General features: G+C 47.0%; 1 protein-coding gene and 1 pseudogene across 1 annotated transcript; one reads left to right on the plus strand and one right to left on the minus strand.

Moving 5' to 3' along the window:
- Positions 1-696: 696 nt before the first annotated feature.
- LOC132533789 (coiled-coil domain-containing protein 81-like) lies at positions 697-6,627 on the plus strand. Its single transcript, XM_060175805.1, has 7 exons — positions 697-700; positions 981-1,069; positions 1,951-2,123; positions 3,221-3,335; positions 3,541-3,762; positions 4,918-5,075; positions 6,268-6,627. Exons 1-7 carry the CDS (start codon positions 697-699, stop codon positions 6,407-6,409), a joined length of 903 nt encoding a protein of 300 aa, XP_060031788.1. The 3' UTR covers positions 6,410-6,627.
- A 2,542-nt stretch (positions 6,628-9,169) lies between these two features.
- Positions 9,170-21,559, minus strand: LOC132533790 (NADP-dependent malic enzyme, mitochondrial-like; annotated as a pseudogene).
- Between the last annotated feature and the right edge of the window lie 5,940 nt (positions 21,560-27,499).

A 27,499-nucleotide genomic window follows, 5' to 3' on the forward strand; every position in this document is an offset into this window, starting at 1 on the left:
ACAAGCAAATGATGGGGGTGGGTGCCACTGAACACAAACAGGGCTGGGAGAACAAGGGTTCTGAGTGAACATAGACCCTGCACATCAAGTGGGATTGTGGCCACTCCTGCAACCCGAGGACTCAGCCTATCAAACCCATCATGCCAATCGCTGTTAAATGTCCTTTTATCAAACACACTCCTGAGACTGGAGAAATCCAGTCATGGGGGAGGCACAGGAAGAAGTGTGAAGATAAGAAAGCAAAAGATAGGAACAGACCCTTGGTGTCATTGTAGGAACTTTGTTACGTGTGTATGCAGCGTACTAAGGCCAACAGTGCACTGTATTCTAAAGTCGAGAACAAAGAAGAAGAACAGGACGAGCAATTTCTACATCAATACCAGATAATGAACAACAAGGACACTGCATTCAAAGACCAGGTAGTGTTATGCATTGATTGAGAGGTGGTGCAGTGGGGGCAGCAGACAAGACAAGGCCACTGCAGATGTCCTGCGCATGTCTTCCTGGCAGTGTGCCAAATCAGGCATTTCATGTGAGAATAAAGTTTGGGTCATGGCCAGGTTTCCAGGAACAGACTAAAGTCTTGTTTGGTGCACTATGTTTAGGAGCTGAAGCTAATTTTTGATCTCTTCACAGCTTATATAAATGCACTGGGGAGGGGTTTGGAGGATTAATGCCTTTACTCTTCTCTGCTGCATGAGTGCAGGGAAGAACATAGATAGCCACCATTTTCAGCTGCCATTCTGCTTGGCTTGCTTGACCCATCAGGCCTTGGGTTTGAAAAAGAAAGGTCTTGACTGGGAAACATTTTGTCAGGGAGCAAAACAAACATAGAAAAGCCCAATCAGTTTGGACTCATTTGAAACACAGTCTTTGTAGAGAGAAAGGTTAGTAGCCACAGAAACAGAATGACATTTTCAGTGTCTGTTGGTTTTATTTATTTATTTTCTTTTTCCTTGCAAAGTTGAGACTAAAATCAGAAAAAGAACAATGCATGAAGAATGCTGCATATAACCTTGGTGTCGCAGATGCTATAAAATCACAGAGGAATCAGAAATGCCACTTTTCTGTAAGAATTGTTTCTGCCTCTCACTTGCATATATCCCTGTCTGGGAATGTTTGAACCCACCCTCTGGAGGGCAGATTAAAGGTATTCCAGTGGGCTTTACAAGAGTGACACTTACTTTCTGAGTGGGAGCTCATAGAATCCATAGAATCTTGGGCCCCTCCCCACACCCCCAGAACTGAGGTCTCCACAGGTGTAAGACCCTCAGGTGAGCTTTAGGTGCAGAAGTTTTGAGAAACCTCATTACAGATGGTAGTGAATATGCTTCACCACCATTTTCATGTTTTTAGTCACTTTGGCTTCTTTTTTTATCTACCTAAATCATCCTTTTTTCACACCATTATCTAGTTAACCTGAGAACTCTTGGACATGATAGATAGTCCACTGTATTGCCTTTGTTCACCATGCAGGGCTTTGGGCCTAGGGTAGAGCTTAGTAGAAGAACCTATGATTGCACACCTTTGGCCCTGGGGTTAGATTGTTCACATACACACACAAACACACACACACACACACACACACACACACACACACACACACACATATTCACATCACACACACATACATACATACATACATACACATACCATGGGGAAGAAAAAAAAGACCTGTGACCTCTGGTCAGTTCTGCTCAGAGTCACCTTGGAGCAGGTGAGTTCAACATGTAGCTGCTTCATCAGCACTTTGAAAAATGACTTTTCTTTCTTTTAGATAGATGTAGAAAGCAACCACAGCACTGAGGCTCCTTCAGTGTGGTAGCGCAGGGCTGAAACCCAGGTCTTACCAACGACAAAGCAGTCACTGTATAAGCCAGCTAGTTTCCTAGCCCATCAGTTGCTTTCTTGCTCAGCTCAAAGAAATGAACTGCTCCTCTTTCATCCTAGAATCCATACATCTTTGAGAACCGACCAGAAAGTGCTGCTATTGTCACTGAAAAGAAAAATGAGTATACTAAGAACCTTCTTAAACAAATAGATGCCAATAGTAAACTGGCCAAGAAAAAACAAGAAAGCCAGGAAGTCTTGGAGCAGCTAGAACGGCTTCAACTCAAACAAGAGTGAGTTTTGGTGGACTTGCAGGGAGACTCCGGTGGGGAAGGGTTGGGCAGCACAGCTAGTGCTTCAGCACATCTCAGGCAGCCAACCAGGATCCCCATGCAGCCCGTCATCGCCACCATGCTTAGTGTCAGGACAGCCTTAGTGGCCAGGCACAGTTGTCAGTCAGCACCATGGCCTTTGGCTTTGTGGTCAGTGGTGTTAGTAGAGGAAGAAGGGGCCAGTCTGAGGCAGGGACCCTTCCCAGTGTAGGTTTATCATCAGTCTCTTGGGGGCCCTGGAGCCAAGGTCAGGAGTGTGGGGGCCCAGACTGGAAGCAGGGTTCAGGCCATCATGGAAAGCATTCAACATACTCATACCTGCCATTCTCCTGTAGCTCAGACAGGGATGAACATTTCTCTCATTTCCCACTTCTGAGGAAAGAGAGTGTTTTGTTGCACATGGCTTGAGGCTGAACATTTGAGTCAGGGAGGAGGTTAGGAGAGAAGTGAAGGAAACTGCTGTGGGAAATACTCCCCCAAATGGAGGTAATTCCTGCCTCCATAAAGCTAGACTCTCTCTCTCTCTCTCTCTCTCTCTCTCTCTCTCTCTCTCTCTCTCTCTCCCTTGCTCCCTCCTTCCCTCCATTCCTTCCTTATTTGCCACTATGGTTATTTGGGGCCTGGTGCCCTGACACTTCACTATTTTTGACAGTCCTTTCTCCCATCCAAGTACTAACCAGGTCTGACCCTGCTTAGATTCTGAGATCAGATGACATCGGGTGTGTTCAGGGTGGTATGGCCATAGACCTGACAGTCCTTTCTTTGATAGACTGAGAGAGAGAGAGAGAGAGAGAGAGAGAGAGAACAGGAGAGACACCTGCAGCACTGTTTCACTGTTTGTGAAGTATCTTCTTTCCAGGTGAGGACCTTGATCTCTCAGGTCTTTACACATGGCAGCATGTGTGCTCTCCCAGATAAGACACCACCAGGCTCCAAGGCCCGTCTCAATCAGGTGTAATGGAGGCTTCCAGAAGGAAGTGCCAGCTGTTAATTCCTTGGAATTATTCCCACTGTAACTTGTTGGGTGTGTTTTGATAATGTTGGTCTCCATTAGAATAAACTGTGGTCTCACCTCCTCCTCTTCCAATTATCAGGATTGATGAACAAAAAGCTGAACTGAAGAAACATCAATTTGAGCAGAGAGAAATGTATAAGAAAGCACTGGAATACCAGGTAAGTGGATGGGTTGCTATTTTGAGAACTGTACACTGCTTCCTAGCACTCTGAATGTAGGTGTGTGGAGGGTAGAATACTGGGCCCCCACCCACCTACCAGGTTTCCTCATGAGAGTTTGGGTGCCCTGGCTCCTTCCTATAAACAGTGGGTCTGTCAGTGTACCCCAATGCTGCAGCCTTCACACTGGCTCTCTCTGTTCCAGCTGAAACACAGGCCTTCCAGACTGCCCATCTATGAGCCCATGGGCACCTTCACCAACTTTGGGCAGAATGAGAAGACCCTGGAGGCCGAGAAGCGGCAGAGAAATATTGAATATATGAAGCAGCAGGTGGAAGCCGCTGCAGGCCACAAAAGACAGCTTATCCTCAGCCACATAAAAAATCTGCAGCAAGAAAAAGAAATGCTCCAGAAAAACCAGGAAAAGTAAGGGGCCTGGCCCTTCCTTCCCCACCATAATCCTCTCCTCCTTTCTCTCCCTCTCCTCCCCCACCCCTTGACACCGACCTTAGTAGAAACATGTGTGGACAGGTGGAGAGTCATGAATGACCCTAGCTCGCCCCAGCCTGCTTCTCATCTCTACTCCCCTGTCAACTTCTGAGGCTGTTGCATGTCACAAGCCACCTTATGGGATGAGTATATATCCAGGGATTAATGTTTTACATTCAACAGTAAATACAATAGTTTGTACATGCATAACATTTCTCAGTTTTCCACATAACAATACAAACTGCACTAGATGCTCTGTAATCATTTTTGGACATGGACTCTCCCCCCACTGCACCACAGAGTCTTTTACTTTGGTGCAATACAGCAACTGCAGTTCTGGTTCTACTTGTGTTTTCTCTTCTGATCTTGTTTTTCAACTTCTGCCTAGGAGTGAGATCATCCCATACTCATCCTGTTTCTGACTTATTTCATTTAACCTAATTTCTTCACACTCCATCCAAGATGGGCTGAAAATGGTGAAGTCACCATTTTTATCACTGAGTAGTATTCCATAGTGTATATAAACCACAACTTGCTCAGCCACTCATCTGTTGGACACCTGGGTTGCTGGTAGCTATTACAAATGGTGCTGCTATGAACATATGTGTATACAGATCTTTTTGGATGTGTATGTTGGGTTCCTTAGGATATATCCCAGGGAGAGGAATTGCAGGATCATAGGGTAGATCCAAGAGATGTGTTTTTAGATGAGTTAAAGGAAACAAACAGCTTTTGAGTGGGGATTCATTGACAGAAACAAGGTTTCGGCTGAAAGCAAGCGGTTCTGGACCCCTTAACTAGGGTTCACTCTATCTGCTCATGTTATTGACTCTTTTTCTTTTTTTTTGTTGAAAAAAATTTATTTATTTTGGGTTGAGATTGGTAGAAAAGTAGAGAGAAACCTGTTGCACTTTCCTCCTGAAGTTGGGGACCTGAGGCTTGAACCTGGGTCCTTGCACACTACAACGTGTGCCTTCAGCTAGGTGCCCCACCATCTGGACTCCACCTTTACCTCTTATTCCAAAGAGTGAGAGCAAAACCAGATTTCCCACTGAATCCAAAGGAGAGAGGACTAGGCGGGAGATGGTGGCAGTGGATGGAGTCAGACTCTTGCCTTCCCTCCAGGCATTTAGCAGAAAGATGTGCAGAAGAGGATCGAAGGAACACCATCAATCAACACCTGAGAAAAGAATGGGATAAAGATGTTGTGCTGAAGCATCAGCGAGATGAAGATGCCAAGGCCTTTGACAAGTAATTGCCTTCTGGGGTTGCAAGTTGCCTCCTCTCCCCATTTCCTCCCCTCTGATCTGTGGGTCTATAGAGCTTCATGCAAATGAGTGGGGATTGCCAAGGGAACTCCATGGAGGACAGAAGTCTGGGTTTAGTGTGGGGACAGCTGTGCTGCCTGCTAAATGTCTACCAACTGTGTTTTCCTCTGCCTCTACTCAAGGGACCTTTGTTTTCCTTTTGTGGACGGTGGGGAACAGAGTGTGGGGCATTTCTCTTTGGAAAGAACAAGTTTCAAGCAGTGAGTTATTTTCCAACCCAGGCTTATGGAGTGTTAAGAGCAGAGCTGAAGAATCATGGGTAAACGGGCAGTCAGTTAGGAATGGAGTCATGGGTAATGGGTGCTATACTAAGTGAGACACCCAGCAGGAAACAGGAAACAAGACCATCCTCCCAGAGGGTGCCTGTCCCCTCTCCTCAGCCCTGTCTCTCTCTACTCACCACCCAGGAGCAGAGCCTAGGGCCATGGAGGTTGCCAGTTAGCCTGGGAAAGTCTGATGATCTTTTGTCTTATTTTCATCTGTCAATGGGGAAAGTTAACATGTGCCTGACTGAGAAGGTGAAAAACCTGCTGAATCAGATGGAGCCTATCCCTTCAGATATTAGCAAAGCCTCAATATGCCAAACTTTTTTTTCCTGGACCTTTGGTCAGGCTTATAGTGGAGCTGGGAATTAAACTGAAACTTAAAAGGAAGTGAAAGTCACTTGCAGACCACTATGTTATCTCCCTAGCCCCAAGTATTCTAAATGACCAATTAACGACTTGTTATCCTAGGTGACCCATGGATAACTCCTCCTCCTCCTTCCTCTCCTCCTACTCTTCTTCCTCTCTCTACTCCTCCTTCACTCCGGCTAATGATGATACAGAGGATTGAACCTGGGACCTCAGAGCCTCAGACATGCAAGTCTTTTGCACAACTGCCATGCTAGCTTTCCCACTGGGATACAATCTGTTCTAGAGAAGATGTTTTGATTTTAGTGGAAGGTGTTTCCTCCTCCTCTCCCATGTAGGGCCGTCATTTGTGGCAGTGAGTGAGAGGAGAAGGGCAGGCTGGGGGCAAGGGGAACAGGTAGTTGGGGGGGGTCAATGTCCTTGTCTCCTTTTCACAGCTTTGAGGAAGGCCTCTCACTATTACTTGTGCTTCCTCCCCTGCAGGGCCCCAGACAAACTATTTATTTTGGATCAGTGTAATGACTACAAACACTGCAGACAGTGTCAGCGAGACCCATCCAACAAGGGCAAGACCCACTTCTGGCCTTATAACAAACACTTGCCAGGGTATCGCATGCTCCTGTGATGCCAGAGTCCGATCCTCGCCTCTCAGTTGTCTTGGGACTCCAGCAGGATGCCATCTGGGAGCTTGCGGAGGAGATTGTGTCTGTCCTCCCACCTTTTGTGAATCCATGTGTGCCTGATCACCCCCAGCCTCCCCCTAGTCCACCTGCACCCCAGAGCATAATGTGACAGCTGTGGGGAGGAGTTATGTAGCCTCAACCTAGGGTGTAGTGCTGTCCTCCACCCACACCACCAACATCAATCTAGCCTCAACCTCACAGCACCTGCTGCCAAGGTGGCAGGGGTGAAGGCACCCAGCCTCACCTGAGCTGTGGTGCGCTGCCCTCACACCCGCCCCCCCCACATCCCTTTTCCTCACAGCCCTGATTTCAGGACAGCTGGTGAGAGTGCTCCCAGCCTAACTCTGGACTATGCATCTGACCTCAACCTCCAGCCTGCACCAGACCACTCTCATCCCTCCCACTAAACTTCCCTATCTCCCAGTCTAAACCCCTTGCCCAACCCTCCCCATTCCTCTATTCCAGCCCATCCCCATCCCACCCCTCCCCCACTCAAATCCCACACCTCCCACTCTACTCCTCCCTGAACCTACCCCCTCCCCATTACCCCTCCCTCTCCACTCCAAACCTCTCCCATTCCATTCCCTCTCCCCCACTTTACCCCTCCCCCAACCCACCCCTCCCCACTTCACCCCCCATTCCCCTCACTCTCCCCCAGTCTACCACTCCCCAAACCCACTCCCTTCCCAACCACCTCTCTCCTCCCACTCCAACCTTCTCCATTCCACCTCACTCCACCAACCTCCTTCCCCCCACTCCACCAGTTCCCTTCAGTCCAAGCCAACCCTTCTTGTCCACCAGTGCAACCTCCTGTCCTCTAGGCTCACCCTTGACCCCATATCACTCAATTCCAGGGCAGCTGGGGAGGGGGACCCCAGCTTTACCCCCTAGCTGTGCAGTGCTGTCTTCATTCTCATGCCCTTGGCACCCAGTCCATGCTCCCCAGAGCATCTGCCAAAGAAGCTGGGGAAGAGGCACCCAGCCTCACCTCGCCTGGGGTGTATTCCTGCTTGTGCATGTACCCTCCTTGTGTGTCACCCCCGTCCTTTTCTAAAAAAGCACAACCTCCTCTTGGAATTTATGTTAAAATAATAAAGCATTTCTATGTGCCTGCTTGCTCTTAATCTTTTTTTTTTTTTTTTTTCTCATCAAGACTTAACCACTATGGGCTGACTTTTTGAGAGACAGAAGCAGCACTGAATTTCCCTCAATTCTGTGGGTGCCAGGTTTGAACCAGGGTCATGCACATGACAAAGCAGCACACTGTTTTAGTGAGCTATTTTTCCAATCCATAGTTCTTTATCTAATGTGGTGCCTTGTTCGAGGTGGAATCCAGGGGCCTCATGCCTGCTCATTGTGACTGAGCTACCTTCCTCGGACAACCTGTAAGTCTGTATGTTTTAGAGAGAAGACAAGATCAAACTACTGTCCCACCATCCATGGAGCCCAATCCAAGGCTTCAGCCCTCCAGGGAATTCTTTCAGACAGAGGGAGAACAGGAAAGACCCCAGTAGGGCAGCTTCCTCCACTGTGGTGGGGGTTGGGCTCTAGCAGGGTTGAGTGTAGGGCCAAGCAGGGTCTGTTCAGGGAAGCTTTTCTGCCAGCCTTCCACTGGCCTTTATCCAGGGTGCTCCCATGTAATGGTAGGTCTCCAACTCAGGGCCTCCTGCATCAAGGCTTTATCACAGCTCCCTCCTGGGTCCCTGCATGTAACAACTTTCTGTAGCTAATGGTAAGGAACCCAAGGCCCTGTGCTTGTGTAATTCCATTGCTCAGAGGCCTCCTGGCTTTAAATGTTCCACTGTGTCCAGAGGGGGAGAGAGACTAAAGTTACCCTAGCACCAGTCCCCTGACCATGAAGCTCCCCACCCCTTTTACCATTCATGGTACTCTCATGTGGTACAGGGGCTCGAACCCAGGGCCTTAGTATGAAGAGCTATTTTCTGCCTCTCTCCTCCAGAAAAGTTGCTTGTGAATCTGATCATGCCTCCCTAAGCCTGGACTTTTCTGAAGGAATGAATGTTCTGGAACAACCCCCAACCCCCAGGAATCTTTAGCCCGAATCCAGGAGTCATGGGACAGAGCTATGCTTTGGGGACACTACACTGAGTGTCAGCACACTGGGAGATATGGAGAGACTAAGACCTGCACGAAAGGGGCCTGTTGTGGCTGAAAGATGGCAGTGTGGCTCTAGGCAGAGCAGGCAGCAGGGGTTTCCTGAGTGTCTGCTTCCTGTGTCATGCAGTATCATCACTGGCACACTCGATGTCAAGGATTGAAGTCAGGATCTCATGCTTGTGACTCGTGTATTTTAGTTACTGCTCCACCACTCTGCTCTCTCACTTCTCAGCTGCATGTCCTGAACCACTCTCCTCCCGTCCAAGTGACTCCCCACATGGCACACTTCTGTCCCCACCAGCAGCTATGGGCACTGTCAGGGCTGAGCTCCAGGTGGGGCTTTTAGATTTCTCACAAGCTTAGGTTCAGAGCTGGCAACAGAAAGTCTGGAGAAATCCTTAAGCCAGATGTGGAGGGAGGTTCTAAAAAGATGGGCACTTAGGGCCTGTGGGACAAGATGTCCCTGGGCTTCTGCTCTTGAGCAGAGAGTTTAGGGATAGACAGTGACAAGGACAGCCATCAGAGGTCATCTGTATTGTGAGTGTCCCTCCCTTGTCCCTGCCCCCAGCCCTGCAGAAATGGCATCAGACCATCTGCACACTCATGGCTTCCCTAGGCCAGGTGTAGCTGTCCAGTGAGAAGGAGTCGTAGTCAGGAGTGTAGACTAGGGAGAAAACAAACACCTCCTTGTCCAAGGGTTCCGGGCAATAAGTGGCCAGGTTGTGCTTGTAGGCATATGTGAGGACCTGTGAGATGGTCGGGGTGGGGGATGAATGGCTGTTAGTGTGCCCCTAAGGAGGGCACCAGCTAGGGGAGCAGGGGCAGTTAGGAGGACTATATACTATGAAGCTCCTCAATTCTAGGAAATGAAAAAACACAAATAATAATTGGGGCCAGGTAATCACACATCTGATTGAGCACATTTGATACAATGCCCAGTGACAAGGGCTCAGGCTCCCAGTCCCCATCTTCAGGAGGGACGCTGCACAAGTGATTGAGCAGTGCTGCAGGCATCTCTCTGTCTCTATCTCCCTCTTCCCTTTCAATTTCTGATTCTATCCAATAAATATTGCAAATATTAAAAATGATTGGGGAAATAAATACTTCAGGTATATTCATAGAAGCACTATTTGTATCAACCCAAGTTTCGAAGCAACCAGATGCCCAATGACAGATGAGTCGCTAAGAAAGTGGAGCACTGGTGGAACACTGATCAGCTGTGAAAAATGACAAGGTCATCTCCTTTTCCTCATTGTGGATGGAACTTGAAAGAATCATGTGAAATAAGATCAGCCCCAAAGAGAAGGATGAATACTGGATGATCTCACTCACAGGCAGATCTTAACAGTCAAGGACAGCAAGGGAAAACAAGTAAAATTGAACTGAGTTTCATGTATTGCACAAAAACAGCAAAGGACTCTGGGGAAGGTTGTGGGAAAAGGGCCGTGGGGGAGCTTGAAGGGAGGATTTCTGTTGCATTATGAAACAGAAGGACCTAAGTTAAGATTGAGAGTGTTCTGCAGGTGAGAGATTGCACCCATGTGTCAACAACTGTCCTGTAAACCACTATCCAGCCAACATAACAGTAAAAAATTGGTTTAATCAACAAAAAAGATGTAAGGTATATATGTATATGTATATTAATATAAATACCAATATAATAATGTCCTCAGCATTCCTGGAATCATCAAAGATAACTTCACTGCTCCACATTTGTTTTTTCCACCAGGGGCATTTCTCGGGATCAGTGCCTGCATGGATCCACTCTTCCCTGTGGTTATTATTTTTTAATGAGACAGAGATAGTGATAGATAGAAGTGAGAGACAGAATTAGAGGGAGAGACAGAATTGGAGCCACCTGCAGCACTGCTCCACTGCTTATGAAGATGCCCTTGCAGATGGGGATCGTGGCTTGAACCTAGGTAACCTGTGCTCTCTACGAGGTGAGCTACCACCTGGCCACTCTGATTTACGCTTATGGCCTGGGCTCTCAGGTTCCATTTCTGGTTCCATACAGTCTTCTGTGTATACACATGTACATTAACACATATGTGCATGCATAAGATGCACATGTACACACATGTGCAGCTATGTCTTTCCATACCTGTGTGTGCACAAACATATGTGGGAGCACTGGGTGAGAGCATGGCTGACAGGAAGCAAGGAGGGGACAGCCCAGGTAGCACAGTTCCAGCTTCCTCTGCACCATTCTCCCCTCCTCTCCGCAAGCCACAGAGAAGGCCACTTGCCTCCCTGCCAGTGTCACAGGGCAGATGTCCTCATCTTGATGGCGATTCTCAGAGACACATCTCTGATGGAGCTGAGGGGCGGGTACTGTCTCCCCTGTGACAGGTGCTGCTCTGACACCTCCTGGACATTTTGCTGGGGGGGTGGGGTGGGGTGCTCTTGGGGAGGGGAGTAGGGAATGGGAAGAGAGAAAGAAGTTGAGTTTGGCCATTTCCAGAACAAAGCCAAAGTCTGAGCCTTGGCTTGGTGGGGGGTGGGGGGAGGTTGGCACTGACTAAACTCTCAGAAACACTCAGCTTCACTCACTACAACAGGGAGACACCAGCAGTTGAGTACAGGTCCCCCAAGCCCGAGGGTACGCCTTGCATGTGCCAGAGCTCAGCAGTCTCTCTCTCCCTCTCTCTCTCTCCCCTCATCAAAATAAATATTTAGTCAAATATAGCTGTTCTTATGAATGCCCAGAGTTGTCCAGAAAGAATCCATGAAGCACATCAGAGTCATCTAAGAGTGGAAGCAGCCTAAATGTAATGATAAGCTGAGTAAGTACCAGGATATATATTCCATGGAATACTACTCTGCGTCCAAAAAAACTTGACATTGTGATCTTTGGGGCAACATGGATGGAACTGGAAGTGATTATGCAGGCTCTAGGTCCCAGAGCCTGCCTATTTCAGCCTGCCCACCTACCTGCCCTCCAGCTGCCCACCTGCCTGACCATTCACCTGTCCACTTGGATACCCACCCACTTGCCTGCCAGCCCCACAGCTCTTGGGTCATGTCCATGCCTCCTCCAGGCTCCCAGGCCCCAGGTCATCTTCCCCTGGAGGGCTCATCTGCCCGCCTGGTAAGGGCCTTCTGACCTGGATGTTGCAGTAGCACTGCTCAGCTGTGCACTCGGCCCTGCTGGTGGGGTTGCTCAGTGCGAAAATTATGGAGCGCTCATGGAAGGAGGCCATGTCCCTGAGGGAAAGCATCTGATAGATATCTTTTATCTTACTTATTTCACTAAGCATAATCAGGTGATTGACACAAACTCTCTCTTCTCAGTCCAATCCTACAATACTACGATATTTTATTTTATTTTATTCTATTTTTTGCCATCAGGGTTCTTGTTGGGACTCTGTGTCTGCACACCTCCACCAGTGGCCCCTTTCCCCTATTTCCTCCAAAGAGAAACACAGAGATAAGGGGGACATTGCAGAATAACTCCAACTTTGGGAATCTCCCCTCCTGCTGCTGCTCCCTTTGGTGACATGGGACTTGAACTCAGGCCTTTAAGTCTGGTCACGTGTGCACTCTGCCAGGAGGGCCCCTGCTGTCCCCATAGTCCCAAGACTTTTACCCAGTAGCTGCTCAACAAAAAATGTGGCCTGAGCAAAGAGCTTTGCCAGCATGGAGTCTCAATACCTCCGAGCCTGGCCGACCCTCCTACCTATGATGGTTGTGGGCTTCACTTGCTGCACCACCTCCTCCAAGGAGCCCATCTCAGCATGGTCCTGGGCAAAAGTCTCTTTTTCAGGGCTCAGATGGCTCCTCCCCTGCAAAGACAGAAAGAAAGGGTGTAGCTGTGAGGAACCTGAGGAGAGTTGCTGCATTTGAGCCACAGAGAGCACTCTGTACTTCTTTCTGAGAGAGAGAAATAGAGAGAGAGAGAGAGAGACACAAACACACACACACACACACACACACACACACACACACACACACACACACACGGAAGGGTAGCCATCACAGCATCAGAGTTTCTCCCAGTAATGACACCCTCCCATGTGGTGCTAGGGTTTTAAAGTGATTCAAGTGCATGGCAAGGTATACACCCTGCCCACTGAAATATATGGCTCTCAGATGCAGGTGTCCATGGTACTTATACTTTAGTATTATTATTATTGCCAGTAGTGTTATTGCCCAGGCTCAGTGCTTACATAACTCCACTACTATTGGTGGTCACTATTTCCTTGTTCCTTTCTTACCTTCCTCCTCCCTCCTCCTTTTCTTTTCTTTTTTCTCCCTTTCTTTCATGGAGACAGAGAGTGACAGAAAGGGAGTAAGGAGAGACATCTTCAGCCTGTTCTATAATTTGGGAAACTTTTTCTTTGAAGGTCAGGACCAGGCACTTGAAACCTTGAACTCAGGTTCTCACAAATGGGAACCTTTGTGCTCTACCAGGTGTGCCACCTCCTAGCCCCAGTTTTTACATTTTCATCTCTGACCTTTGAACAGTCTCGTGGATCCCTCTCCCCAGTTTTCTAAGCTAGTGGAATCTGGGACTTGAGTTCAGGCTCTAAGTGACATCTGAGTGGGGTCACTCTGTGCTGCAGGGTAATTATCTTTCTCTCTCCTTTTTCCCCTTTCTATTTCTCTCTATCTCTTCCTCTCTACATAAAAAAGGCAGCCAGGACTAATGAAGCAGTGTAGGCACCGAGCCCCAGTGGTAACCCTGGTGGCAAAATCAATCAATCCATCAATCCAAATAAAGAGCAGGCCCTGCCCTCATCCTCCTCCTCTCTCTCCTGCCTGCCAGACTTGCCTCCTCACAGGTGAGCACCCCATCTCCAGCTACTGTAAGATACCCCATGTCTTGCCCCCAGGCCAACCCACCTTGACAATGAGTCCCCTGGAGTCCACCATCCAGATCTTCTTGGTGGCCTCAGCCGCAGGGATGCCTTCCTTCTCCAGGGCCATGACCAGGAGGTGAGTGATGCCCAGGGCAGCCTGGGGGTGCCATACAGGACAGGCTCAGACCCAGGGAGGCAGCAGCCAGCCCTCCTCCCTCCACACCTGGGAGACGCAAGGATCCTCAAATGAGAGAGGGTGCTAAAAGCCCATAGGTCTGGATGTTCCTCCAATGCAGTGCCCGTGCACATGGCAAAGGAGCGCAGTGTCCAGATGAGGCATCGTGCCAGGCTGCCTCTAGGCTTCTCCATTTCCTGGAAGCACCTACAACCCCGACTCCTCCCCGCTTCCTTGGAAGACGAACACATGGCTAGAGAGCCGGCTTCTGGTGACCCACAGAGCCGCAAGTATCCCAGCCACTGCCATGGAGGCTGTGCCTGTGACAGAACAGAGTGGGCTCAGCTACTTGGTGGGGGTGGGGGGTGCCCCGTGTGTCCAGCTGGCTCCTAGAGAGACTGAGGAAGACCTAACTAACAGTCTGTTATGTAAAGACAGAAGCTGCTGTGTAGCCCTCCCACTCAGAAGCAAACATAGTAATGGACCAGATCAAATAATGATAATCTTGTGGATGTTAAAACCAGTGAATGGGAACCAGAAGGGAAGAGGGGCTCTTTAGGGAGAGGTAGGAAATCAGGGTCAGGGGATGCTGATTTTCTTTCTCCCAATAAACCCCGCCCCCCAAACACACACACCAGCCCTTTATATTGATTTGCTGTGTGGGGACTCAAGCACAGTCTTTGGCCTACATTTTTATCCCAGTGGATCACCAGGGCCTTACACTACTGCAGACAGGGGAGAAAAGATTTGAACATGAATTTACAGCTTGGTTTGCAGAGCATTTAGATTGTCTGGGGACCTAGTAAGGAGTAGGTCTCTTGGGCTGATGAAATCATACTCAACTCAAAGAAACTTCCAAAGCCAAGTCAGGGAGTCACAAATCTGAACTCACAGATCTTATGACACAAAAGATAGATATCTTTCCCCAAATGACAATAGGCCCTCGAAATCCAGCAAAGAAGTCTCTGGTCCCCTTTTTTGGATAGGTATTTCCCCAGAGCCCTCTTTAATGTTGATCTCTTGGAGTCTAAAGATGTGTTTCTGCCAACTTGATGATTTTTTGAGCGCCTGTAAATCTTCCCTAGAAGAATTCCAGGGTTTCCTCAGCCTGGGAACCTATTTCAGCACAGCCTTCTGCCTCTTGGAGGAGGGATTGTGCTCTGACCAGCACATGGCTCAAAGACCATCAGCAGAACAGCCCCAAGGCAGGGCCTTGGTGCTGGGAGTGGAATGTTCTCTCTGGTGGCTGGAATCTGAATAACCCTGACAGTATCCACTGCCAAGGTGCTCTCTGCTCTACTGACACGCAATTTGCTCCCCCAGGTCACCAAATATAATTTTCCTAGACTTCTGAGCAGCACCTTGACCTTTGACCATTGGTACTCTCTATATCCCAGCAGTGTATGTGGCTTCCTGAGCCCCCCAACCCCTTGGCTGCCTAGCTGGCTTTGGGTGTTCTCCCTGGGGTGCCTTTGGAGGAAAAAGTTACTCCCCCCACAACACACAGTTCAGCCCAGAACCTCAAAGGCTGAACAACAAGTCTTGAGCTCTACAACAGAAGGTTTGTTTTTTTCTCCAAAATTGACTTTCATGGGGGTTGGGGGTGGCTCTTGGGTGACATATTAAGGACTTAGAAAGGGGGGATCAGAAGTTGGCTCACCCTGTAGAGTGTACACATTACCATATATAAGGTCCTGGGTTCAAGTCCCCCAGCCACCCTAAGGGAGCTTCTGCAGAGGGGTGGGGGCTTCTCAAGTTGTGGAACAGTACTGTGGTATCTCTCCTTCCCTCGATGTCTTTCATTCTCCATCTCAAGGAAAAAATGGTCACTGGGAGTAGTGGAGTCAAGCAGACACTGAGCCCCAGTGACAACCCTGGTGACAAAGAGAGAGAGAGAGAGAGAGAGAGCGACCATAGCACCTCCAGTGTGTGGGGGCTGGGCTCAAACCTGGGTTGTGCACAGGAGAAAGGAGTGCACTATCTGAATGAGCTGTTGTGACTGTCTCCTTCAAAGCCTCCCACCTTAACCATGTTTCTTTCAAATATGTATATGTATTTCATATATATGTAGTTTATCTTTCTTGCTAACATTTATTTATTTATTTACATTATTTATTTTATCTGATAGAGCAGAGAGAAACTGAGAGGGGGGAGGTAGAGAGAACCTCCAGCACTGCTTCACCACCTACGAAGCTTTCCCCTTGCAGGTAGCAACAGATTGAGGACTTGAACTTGGGTCCTTGCGCATGATAATAAAGCCCTTAACCAGGTGCACCACCACCCAGGCCCCAATACTTCATATATCTGTATGTGTGTATTTCAAATATGTATATTCAAGAGGGATTTCATTATTTATCCATTTATTTTTTAAACAAAGCACTGCTCAGTTCAAACTTATGGTTCTGCTGGGATTGTACCTGTACTTCAGAGGCTCAGGAGTGAAAACCCTTTTGCAAAACCACTGCAATGTCCTTTCAGGATGCTAATCCCCAGATTCTTGGTCACCTGACAAACCCTTCAGATCAACTAGGGAATGAGGGCTGAATAGGGAGCCAATGTGGCCTCCAGTTGAACCATTTATTGTAGAACCATTTATTGTTGAACCATTTATTGTGGGCTTGTTGGAAGCTAGCCATAGTGACTGGCCAGCTGTCCCTGTGGGCCCATTGTCAGCCCCGTGTCACAGTGAGGCTGAGTTGGGTCACTTAATGGAAGCCACAAGTGGCCACTGGGAGGCATAAAGGTGATGGGACCTGATGTGCCCTCCCCCATCTACCCCTATAGATACAGGGACCAGGGCGAAACCAGGGAAGACCAGGTGGGCTTCCCTCTCCCCAGCCTAGTGCAGAGTTACTGGACTCCAGCAAGGACTCTCCTATCACCACCCCCTTTTTGGTGTCTTCTGGGACATTCCTGGTCCCAGACAGACCAGCAGTAGTCCCCAGAGTCAGAGCTACGTATTTCCTCCCAAATTCTGCAGTGAGTCTACCCAAGGATGAAGGACACAGGCCCCCACCCCTACTTCCCAACCTCAACCCCCAGACTGCTTTACTTGGCCTGTTCTGACTCAGCATGCTGGCAGCTCTGCCGGGACCAGAGAGAAAGGCAGGAACATCAGGTGCAGCATGCCCAGACACTGGACTGGCAGTGAGCATGGATGCTCCCCAGAGAGTCCTGTCCCTGTGGAGTGTCCTCTATCTGCAGTCACAGGCCCTAGGGACATCTTTCTAGTCCCCACTGTTGAGGACCCCTCTCTGGATCCTCCTTGGCACTTCCAATCCAGGTCGTGCTTATCAGTGTCTACTAGAAGCCCCTCCCAACCCCTGGGGTCTTCAAGGCCACCAGAAAGGGGACACACTACTCACAGTTCGTCATTCCCTGTAAATGCAGACATGACAGACATATGGTTGAGAGAGAGAGAGAGAGAGAGGAGGGACATCTGCCATACTGCTTCAGTACTCATGAAGCTTCCTGCTGCAGGTGAGGACTGAGGGCTTGAACTTGGGTCCTTGAGCATGATAACTTGTATGATCTACTAGCCATGCCACCATAGGACCCCTATATATTAAGTGCTTTAAACATTTACTGTATCTGCCCCAGGTCTTTGTTAGCTTCTTCTGTGGAGAGAGGCTGAAACTGTAGCTCACTACCAGCTTGTACTTGCTGGTTGCATTATTTAGAATGCCCTTTACATGTTTCATTTCTTTTTTTTTGTCACCAGTGTTCTTCATAGGGCTCAATGCCTAAATTATATATATATATATATATATATATATATATATATGGTATGATAGACGTCAAGAGACAGAGAGAGATTAAGAGTGAGAGAGGTAGAAAGAGGAGAGACACCATGGCACTGCTCCATTGCATGAAGCTTCCCTCTTGTAGGTGCTCCCATATGGTGTCCAGAGGCTCGACCCTGCGTCCTTGTACAGTCACAGATATATGCAGTCATGTAATACTCATCTCCCTGGATGCAGCTATGGTCTCCAAGGAGCAGTGGTTTAGCAAAGCCCCAGCACTCTCTCCCAGGTCACAGGGAAGCCTGAGTCATGAGGCAGTGGAGCCACAGTGGCACGCTGGCAGCAGGTGGTCCTGTGTGAGGGATCCAGTCCCAGATACTCAGTCCCAAGGCAGAACCTACCTTGGATGTCATCACTGAACATGCAGTACTTGTCTCAGTCTTGTTTAGCAGACGGAAAGCATTGGCACTGGCCAAGTCCTCAAACTGGATGAGGCAGTGGATTCCGTATCTGAGTGGAGAAGTCAGTGAGAGTATATGCTACTATGCAAGAGGTCCTGGGTTTGAACCTCAGCCACAACATGTGGGCAAATGTGGATAGGGAGGGACTTCACAAGTAGTGGACCAGCACTGTGGTTTCTCTTCTCTCTGTGTCTCTCCTCTCTATCTCTCTGTCATTCACCCTTTATCTAGAGGAAAGAAAATAAAAAGCTTCTGTGAGCTGTGGAGCTGTGCAGGCACTGAACCCCAGCAATGAGTTGAAAGGGTGAGATACTGAAAGGGATAGAGAGCTAGTGAAGGGGAGACACCTCCACAGCACTGCTCCTCTGCACAGGAAGTGTCTCCCCTGCAGGTGCTCACACACAGTGGCCTGGGATTCAAACCAGGGTCCTCTGGCCACGTAACATGTGCACTCTACCAGACAAGCCCCCTAGTGCCTTGTTGTTCCCTATTTTTTGTTTGGGGTGGGGGCATGAAACAGAAAGAAACAGCACTGGTCCACCAGGCATAAAGTGCCCCTGGTGTTGTGATGCTCTCACGTGGTGCTGGGGCTTGAACCCAGCACTTGCAGCTACTCCCAGCTTCTTGAAGAGTCCCTGAAGAGCCACTGAGACACGCAGTTCATTCAGTTCCTCATCCTGTGTCAGGGTGCTCTGCCCCAAGAGAAGCCAGAGCACTGTGAGAGGTGCTGGCTTATTTAGGCCAGAGGACAACCTCTCTGGGCATTTCTGGATGACATCCCTCTGGCTCTTCTCCAAACATCTACCACATTCCTGCCCCTTTGAGCCTCAGTCTCATGTGTCCTCCTCAGCATACTCGTCCCTTCAGATACATTTTCAGCTCCTTTTTCTGGATCTTTCTTTTTGGCTCCAAGTGTGTGTGTGTGTGTGTGTGTGTGTGTGTGTGTGTGTGTGTGTAGCTGGTTGATGGGATTTGGGGCAAGACAGAGCAAGAAACTCACTGGCCTTAGCTGGGCTTCCCCTGGGCAGTTCTCCACAGAGTGAGGGCACCCTCATTCCAGGGAGGAGATGTCCCCTCATTAATCTCACAGCCAGTATCCACAGGACCTGCTCACTCACTCAACCTGGCCCCAGGTAGGGGAGAGGCATCCTGAATGCTAGAACCTTTTGTGGGAAGGACACATTTCCCCTCCACTCATAACATCCTGAAGCCTGCCTCCAGTCAGAACAGCTCGGTCCTGGAGGTTTCCCTCTTTGGACTTTAGATGCTGGGTTCCCTCCCCTATGTGCCTCAGGAACCACCCAAGCCCACACCCCACACACACTCACCACTGATGGCCCTTACTGTCTCTGAATTCAGAGGTGAGGTCAGCTCAGTTAATTGTTTCTTTGTTTAAATTTTGACACAGGGTTGGTCCTGGAGCTTGGTGCCTGCACAACAAAACCGCTGGTTCTGGCAGTCACTTGTTTTTCTTCCTTTTTGTAAGTTATAACTTTATTTTATTTATTTATTGCTGGATAGATACAGAAATTGAGAGAGGAGAGGGAGATAGAGAAGGAAAGAGACAGAGACACACATGCAGCTTTATTTCAGTACTTGTGAAGCTTTAGCGTGCAGGTGGGGACCAGGGGTTTGAACCAAGATCCTTGCACACTGCAGTGTGTGCTAAACCAGGTGCACCACTGCCTGCCTCTCTCCCCAACTGTTTTTCTTTTAGTTACTTGTTCAGAGGTAGAGAGAGACAGACAGAAGAGAGACACTGGAGCATAGCTCCTAACTTTTCCCTCCCATCCACACCTGCAGGACCATCTTTTCCTTTCTCCTTTTATTTCTTCCTTCCTTCATTTCTTTCTTTCTCTCTCTCTCTCTCTCTCTGTCTTTCTTCCTTCTTTCCTTTATCTCTTTCTCCCTCCCCTCCAACATTGCTTAGCTCTGGTTTATGGTGTGATTGGGGGTTGAACCTGTGACCTCAGAGCCTCAGGCAGGAAAGTATTTGTGTAGAATCCCTGTGCTATCCCCCCCAGCCTTATGTTTCTAAGAATTTATCCTAAGAAGATAATCAGGATGGAACACAAACACTGATCCATAGATACTCAGTGCTAGAACTGGGTTTCTATGTGCCAGGAGATGAGAAACCAGTTGTGGGAGGGGATTTCTTTATGGAACTCTGGATACACCCAGCATCTGATCAAATGACACCTTTCAGCAGGGAGGCAAAGGATACAGCTTAATGGTAATACTAAAAAAAACCCATGCTTGAGGCTCCAAGGTCACAGGTTCAATCCTTAGCACCAACAATAAGCCAGAGCTGATTGGTGCCCTGGCAAAACAAACAAACAGACAGACAGACACAAGCAAACAAACAAAGCAATGACACAGTAGGACAAAAGGTAACTTGGGAGGGAACTCAGAATACACATGACCTTGAGAACAGATGAATTCTGGTGGCTGGGAAAAGGCATCTTAGGCCTTAAGGATGGCTTTGGTGGAAAAAAGACTGAAGAAAAGAGTCTAGAATGGGAACCACTATTCTACTTTCACCACTTCTCTTCATGTTCTCCATGACTTTAGCTTTTTGGAACCAGGACTAAGCCATGGGTAATTTCATTGCCCAGGACCACATTTTTCAGAAAGAGAGAGAGAGAGAGAGAGAAAGGAAAAGGAGGAGGTGGTGGAGGATGAGTAAAGTCATCACAGCACCTGAATTTCCCCTGGTGCCAAGCATCCCTGTGTGGTGTGGGGGCTCACACCTGGGGCAGGCCCTTGTCCTACTTGGTCTGGCTTCTTTTCCTGGTTCCTTTTAATTTGATGTTTTATTAGTGACTTAATAGTGTGCTGCAAAATCATAGGATAATAGGGGTCTAATTCCATACTACCCCTACCATCAGAGTTCTGTGTTTCCATCCCTCTCCAGCAGAAATTGCTATAGTTCTGAGGTCATAGGTGTCGGTTGAGTATATTTACCTCTCTCTCTCTGTGTCTATATATAGGTGTGTATGTAGTTATATTTTTGCCCATTTTTATTCATTTTAATTATTTATTCACTTCCTTTCTAAGTCACACCTACACCTATTACTTCTTCCAAATGTCCTCCCTTTTTCCCCTTTTCTCCAAGATAAGCAAAACAGTACCTGACTTCCTCTGGTTTTTGAGATTCTCTTCCCTCTCAGTGATGGTATAGAAATAAAGATACTTGGTGACAAACATTTCAGGTCCCAGTGGAATTCAGGTCATCTTCCCCTAACATTTTCCCCCTCTGGGAGTATGAACCAAAATTCTTTTTGGGGCAACAAAGGAGTTCTGGCTTCTGTAACTACTTCTCTGCTGGACACATATGTTGCCTGGCCTGGCATCTCTCTCTCTCTCTCTGTCTCTCTCTCTCCTTCTCCGATGTGGCCTGTGCAGAGGAGGTGCCCTGAGGCAGAAGCATCCCTGCCCTTGTGACTCAGGTTGGGGGCATTACCTGGTTGTTGGTGCTCACATCCAGCATCACAGGCAGGCACTGGTGTAAGTTGATGCCCCCACATGCTGTGTATAGTGCCAGCTTGCCCACAGGGATGCACATGCCATAGCAGCCCAGGTGCCCCAGGCCAAGGATGCGTTCCCCATCTGTCACCACGACACCTGGAAGACAGGGGGAATGCTTCTGCAGTGGTCCTCCTCTGGATGCCAGCCTACTTGAGCCAGTGTAGGACTCTGTCCCCTTGACTCCCCTCTGAGGATTTGTGGTTTCTGCAGGCTCAGTGGAGGGAACCCATCTGTCATCATCCTTCAGAAAAACCAAGGTTACCATGCACCAGGATATGGGTTCAAACCCTCAGCCCCCACTATTTCTGGAAGCCTTTCTCTGGCCCACTCTAACTCTGTCAGGCCTATCAGGTGTGTGAGCCTGTCTTAGCTAAGACAGGATGACTCTTCCCTTGGTGCTGCGGTGGCTTTCTTTCTGGTCCAGGCTGAGAAGACCCAGTGCACCACAAAGTAACAGCACAGAAGAGAAGAACCCTACCTTAATGTCATCCTCAGGCAGAAGTTGAGCATGGTGGCAATGTGGCCCTTGTCATGAATGGTGATGAACAGCCCACTATGGGAGACACAGCCACAGTCACCAGAGGGCGCCAGAGGCCAGGCATGCTAATCACCAGGCTCTGTCCTCAGGCCTGTCTAGAGGTTATCATTTAGGAAGCCACATCTTGAGTGCAAATGGCCTCCCACTAGACTGTTTATTCTGTGGGGCCAGAAAACACCTGTCTTCTCACTGGCGCCACACCCATAGCCTACCCTACCATCACCCTCCACAGGGCACTTGTGAGCTTGTTGGATCCAGGACACTCACATACATACAAGTGCACTGGTCTGCATCTTATGTTTTTGTTTTTATTTTTGTATTTAGTGAATAAAGCCTCTGGGAATATGATCAGAGTGACTTCAAAATGAGGATGACATGGGATAAAAAGTGCCGGGGCATGACCTAGCAGTCCATAAATGAGGATGGAGGTGGGTTACTTTTGCTAGAGAGTGATACTATAGCTAGATATATCCTGCTAACCCCTCGGAGGAACTAGATCCAGCTAACTGGCATGTGGAAACCCTAATCCTAGTGACCTTACTTAGAAATTGGGCTTTTGCCGACAATTTAAGGTAAGAGGCGCTGTTATCTAGTCTGTCAGTTGTCTCCCAAGAAGAGGAGAAGAGAGAGACACACAGGGAGAAATGGGTGCCCCAACCAGCAGGGCGGTGAACAGGTGCTAGGAATCCAATGAGACCTGAAATGATGGAACATGAGACACGAAGAATGACAGAAAGACAAGTTTCTGATCAAGCTGCAAAATTTTATTGTGAATACAGGCATTATAAGGCTTTGGGGAAGGAAAGGGAATGCTGGAGGAGGGGGGAGGGTGCTGGGATAGCCTGAGGGTACTTCTTCCCGAGCTAGTGCTCTCTGGGTTGGAGAGAACTCAACTGGAGCCGATCTAGGCTGCTGCGTGGGAGAGGGATCAGGAACTCGTGCCGCACCAACTTTGCAGGAGATACACTCTGGAACTCTCGGAGCCGGAAAGCAATTTCCAAGTGTCTTTAATCAGAAGAGCAGCTGTTTTTATACTCTCCAAGTAGGGTGGAAACAGGATGTGATATAGAGAGGGTGGAGAGAAAAGTGACTGGTGAAAATCAGAGTGTGACAAGGAGGGGGCAGAGCCGGCAAGAATCCTATCACTGAACCACCAATGCCCTGGAGGGAGTGCTTTATGTAAATGTAAAAGTGATTTATGTAAATAGACCAAAGCTTTGAATGGGTTCAGTAAATCCCTATATAGGCATATGGTTAAGCAGAAGCCAGGGGGAGGTGGCATACTACCCAACAGGAGGGGGAGCAAACTTCAAAGCGGAATTTTCCTTGCAACAAATGGAAGGAACCAAACTGTGTGTTGACTCACTTGTGTTGACTCACTTGATTACTAATAAATGGTTTACCTGAGGGGAAATGGCCTGCCCAGGGGGGAATTAACACTTGTCTTGAGGGGTTCCGTTGTCTCAAAGCTTATCATCTATAAAGCAGAGAAATGGCTCCTGGCATATCCTCCCTTTGTTATAATTTAAAATTGAGGCAGGCAATGGGGGTGAGGAGCAGAGACCCTAACAGCAGGTTTGGTGGGCGTAACCAGAGGAAGGAAGTATTGACCTGATTCCTCCCGCGGAGTGGGTGCAAAACCAACCTTCCCGCATCTTATAAGGCTCTTGGTGTCTTTTTGGGGAGGGGAGGCAGAGCCACAGTTTCTAGGGAAACAATTTTTGTTGCTGACACCAACCTCCATGCAAATCAGGTTTGCTTCACGGGGGACTCAGAGACGGACGATAGGGTCCTCCCCCTGCAGTGCTTTGCCTTGTACCCCTTACTGGTGTCCTTGCCCTGCCATGGTTGGATGTCTCGATGCATAATTCTGAGTTTTATGCCATCTGAAAAGGGGGTCTGTCATCCTCAGGTTTAGCCAGGCCTCTGTCAGCCAAATCAAGTCTGTGATAATGTATTTGCAAAGGTTTTGATGCCAAGGAGTCAATCTGCCATTTTATAAAATCAGTAATCTTATTAAAATAAAGGACCTTAAGGTAATCATTAACAAAAGACTAATAAGGGTCTCATAAGGGGCTCTGTAGTGACTCAAGACTATTTTTGGTGGAGTCTATAACCTGTTGTAATTTGTCAGAAAATTCATGGGAGAAATACATAGAGTGTCCTAGCGTGCCACCAGCAAGTCTAAGGGAAGCAGTCAGTGGATGTGATGTCCAGGGGAAGAAACACAGCACGTCTGGTCTTCTGGTCAGCGCCAACTGATGAAATTTTTCTTCTTCATAGAGGGTCAGCTGTGGAACAAGCAAAACTAGGAGGCAAGGACCAGTAGAGAAGAATTGACATGAAAATATAGGATGGTGTTTACCAAAACACAGAGGAGGTGCATACACATTAGAAGTCAAGGTGAGGTTCCTTGAACATCGAGGAATATTTTGAGAAAAGTGAGCAGTCAATAAACATGCAAAGATAAAGTCAGCAGTGGTAGGTCAGCAGAAAGAGAAGACTTGGATAGGCTGTTGAGGTTAGCTGGAGTATCTACTGCCATGGCGTCCTTTGTGGTAATGACTTGCCAACAGGGACTCTGTGGATTTTGCAAGAGCAATGTCATCCACCATAATAAAAGGAAAACAACCATGGACATCCAGTGTTGACAAAGAGAAAAAGAATATGTCTCTGTGACTGGAAAAGTGGGTGGCTTTGTCAATGAGATAAAATAAATGGACAATTCGAATTTTTGTAAATATTAAGAAGATTTAGTATGTTACTTCATTGACACTTTAGCCAACTGAATACTGGGGGGTGCATTTCCCTTTTTTGTTAATTAAGCTTAAGAGTTTTAGTTTTTCTTTTTTTTTAATTTTTTTTAATATTTATTTAATTTATTCCCTTTTGTTGCCCTTGTTGTTTTATTGTAGTTATTATTGTTGTTGTCATTGTTGGAAAGGACAGAGAGATATGGAGAGAGGAGGGGAAGACAGAGAGGAGGAGAGAAAGACAGACACCTGCAGACCTGCTTCACCGCCTGTGAAGCGACTCCCCTGCTGGTGGGGAGCCGGGGTTCGAACCGGGATCCTTATGCCGGTCCTTGTGCTTTGCGCCACCTGTGCTTAACCCGCTGTGCTACAGCCCGACTCCCGGGGTTTTAGTTTTTCTTGTTTGAGCTGTAGCCCAATAAATTTAGAAAAAATATCAACTGAGAAAAAAAAGTTTTTGTTTACTAAACATGGGCAGGTGAATTACATCAATCTGTCAGAGAGCATTGGCTTTTATCAATGGAGATTAATCTTAAAAGTCTGAATAACAGGATCTTAATTAAACAATGCAGGAGCCAGTAAAGTGCTCTCACTATGGCAGGTCAAGCGTTAAAATATTTAGAGGCTTGTAAAAAAAATGAGAAAAATTTTAGGATATGAGTGACTTTAGGAGTCATCACACACCCATAAATAAAAATTAAAAATGTTTGTTTTAAATCTTACCATATGAGCAGTCAGTTCTTCATGTGCAGATGTACCTATAATTATTTACTTAGAGAGAGAACTTGTAACAAGTTAATTGATGATCTAATGGTTAGAATTGGCTTGAGTTTTTTTTTCTATGATTTTAGAAGGCTTTTTATTAGAATATACCAATATGTTATAGAAAGTAAATACCTAAAGTGTTGACATGATAAAATGTTTACCTTTTTTTGGCATTATTTTAAACTGATTAGACAGTTTAAGCACACTATTATACCTTTAGTTTACTAAGATCTTTACTCATCACAAGGCTATCATGAGTAAGCATAGATATAAAACTCTTAATAGATTTTGTTCTTTAGAACTCTAATATGGCAACTTAAAAGGCTAAAATAAAACCTCATAACTTAAATGTTCAAAATATTAATTTTGTTAAATCAGGATTTGCCAAAACAAATCTTCTATCAGACCAAAAACACCATTTATTACCTTAATTTATCAAGAATAAACCTCTGGCAGTGTCTTAAAACCAGATAATTTTTAAAAGCAGAAGATATAAAGAGGAAAACCAGAGCAAAAGCCTCTGACATGTAAATAATTAACATAACCATTGTGTTATCTTTTACTAACCCAAGCCAGTCTTAAAAACAATTTTAAGTAAAATGTTAAACTTTATTTGCTAGGACCTTTGTTTATCACAAAGCTATCACACCCTTAAGGCAGCTATGAACAAGGGTGGGTACACAACTTAATTGATCTTTCACTTTGACTTGGATAGGTAACTTAAAAAGCTAAGATAAAATTTATAGCTGAAATGTTAAAATAAATTTTTACTGTTAACATTTCTTTTAGATGATTATTTTACACTAAATAATTTTGTTGAATCACATCTGTTGAATGAAAATTTTTTATCAGGCCAGGAATATGTTTAACCCTTTTTTTTCCTGGCAAGGCCACTGCTCTACACTGACTGGGTTATTAGAAAGTCAGTTTAAGCATGGAATTAAATTAACAAACAGTGGCAGTTGATATTGGGGCGCTGGTAATATCTACAATTTTCACAAGAGTGAGAGAGACTGTAGAGGCATTTTACCATGCCTAGAGATCTCAGAAAATATTTTAACTAATGAATTGATGTTGATATTAGCTATCAGAAGGACGAAACTGTTTTATATTTTACTCTGGTAAAGGTGTGCCAACTCTATGAGTCCGGATCTTTAAAACCACATTTAGCTTAACTAAATCTTATTTAAAACTTAAAACAACTTTAGTTACTTAGGGGTTAACATACATTAATGAAAACAAGGTTAGCACAGACTTAAAACATACATTTTTGGTGAAAAGAAAATTTTCCCTTTGAAAAACCGCTTTGTTTTTTGGATTTCTAACTCACAGACTATCTAACCAGGTGGGGCTTTTGTAACTAGGGAATGATTGACTGCAGTCTTTGCCAATCTGTGGAGCAGGGGCTCTGAGCCGTGATTGGCTGTGCAGGCGGAACAGGCGGGCTTAGTTTACCGCTGCCGAACAGAGAAAAATCCTTGAATTTTTTTTTCTAGGCTAAGGTACATTTTACAGTTTTAAAGAAAGTGGTCTAATCAGTATTATTGGTCAAATCAAGGACCGGAGCACAAAACGGAGGGGCAGTGGTGTAGGGAGGCAGTCTGGACAAGGAAGAGCATAGGGGTTAGGGTTAGCCAGTTTGAGCCTGGCTCCGAGTAACAGGGAAAGCCAAAACCTGTCTTGATTTAGATGGTTTAGTTTTAGTTTTAGGGATTGGGTTTTTTGGTGAGGCTAAGAATGTAAGGTCTTCTGTAACTGCAGCTATTTCTTTCATTAATTGAAGCTGCTCTCTCCGGTCAGCAAGGACCTTGCGGAGGGTGGAAATTCCTGTAAGGGCTTCTGAGTGTGCCCGCCTGATAGAAGGATTGTCAAGAAGAGGGTCAGGCTGGAGAGCAGGGGCACGGATATAGGGAGGGAAATTAAAGGAAGGAGGACACCAATCAGGATTGTAGTATCTGGCAGCCTCTTTTTCTAGCAAAGCCTTATTCTCTGAGGGAAGTGCTTCAGGAGAGGGGGGGTTTTGTAAAACTGGATAGAGGCGGGGAAAGAATGCTGGGTTTCATTCTCATGTGAATTAGCAATAGGAGGGTCAATGGAGGGAACTTCAGTGAGTGCGGTGGAACCTGTAGGGAGGGGAACAGGGCTTTTA

The sequence above is a fragment of the Erinaceus europaeus genome, chromosome 17 (assembly GCF_950295315.1).
Source record: "Erinaceus europaeus chromosome 17, mEriEur2.1, whole genome shotgun sequence".
Lineage (NCBI taxonomy): Eukaryota > Metazoa > Chordata > Mammalia > Eulipotyphla > Erinaceidae > Erinaceus > Erinaceus europaeus.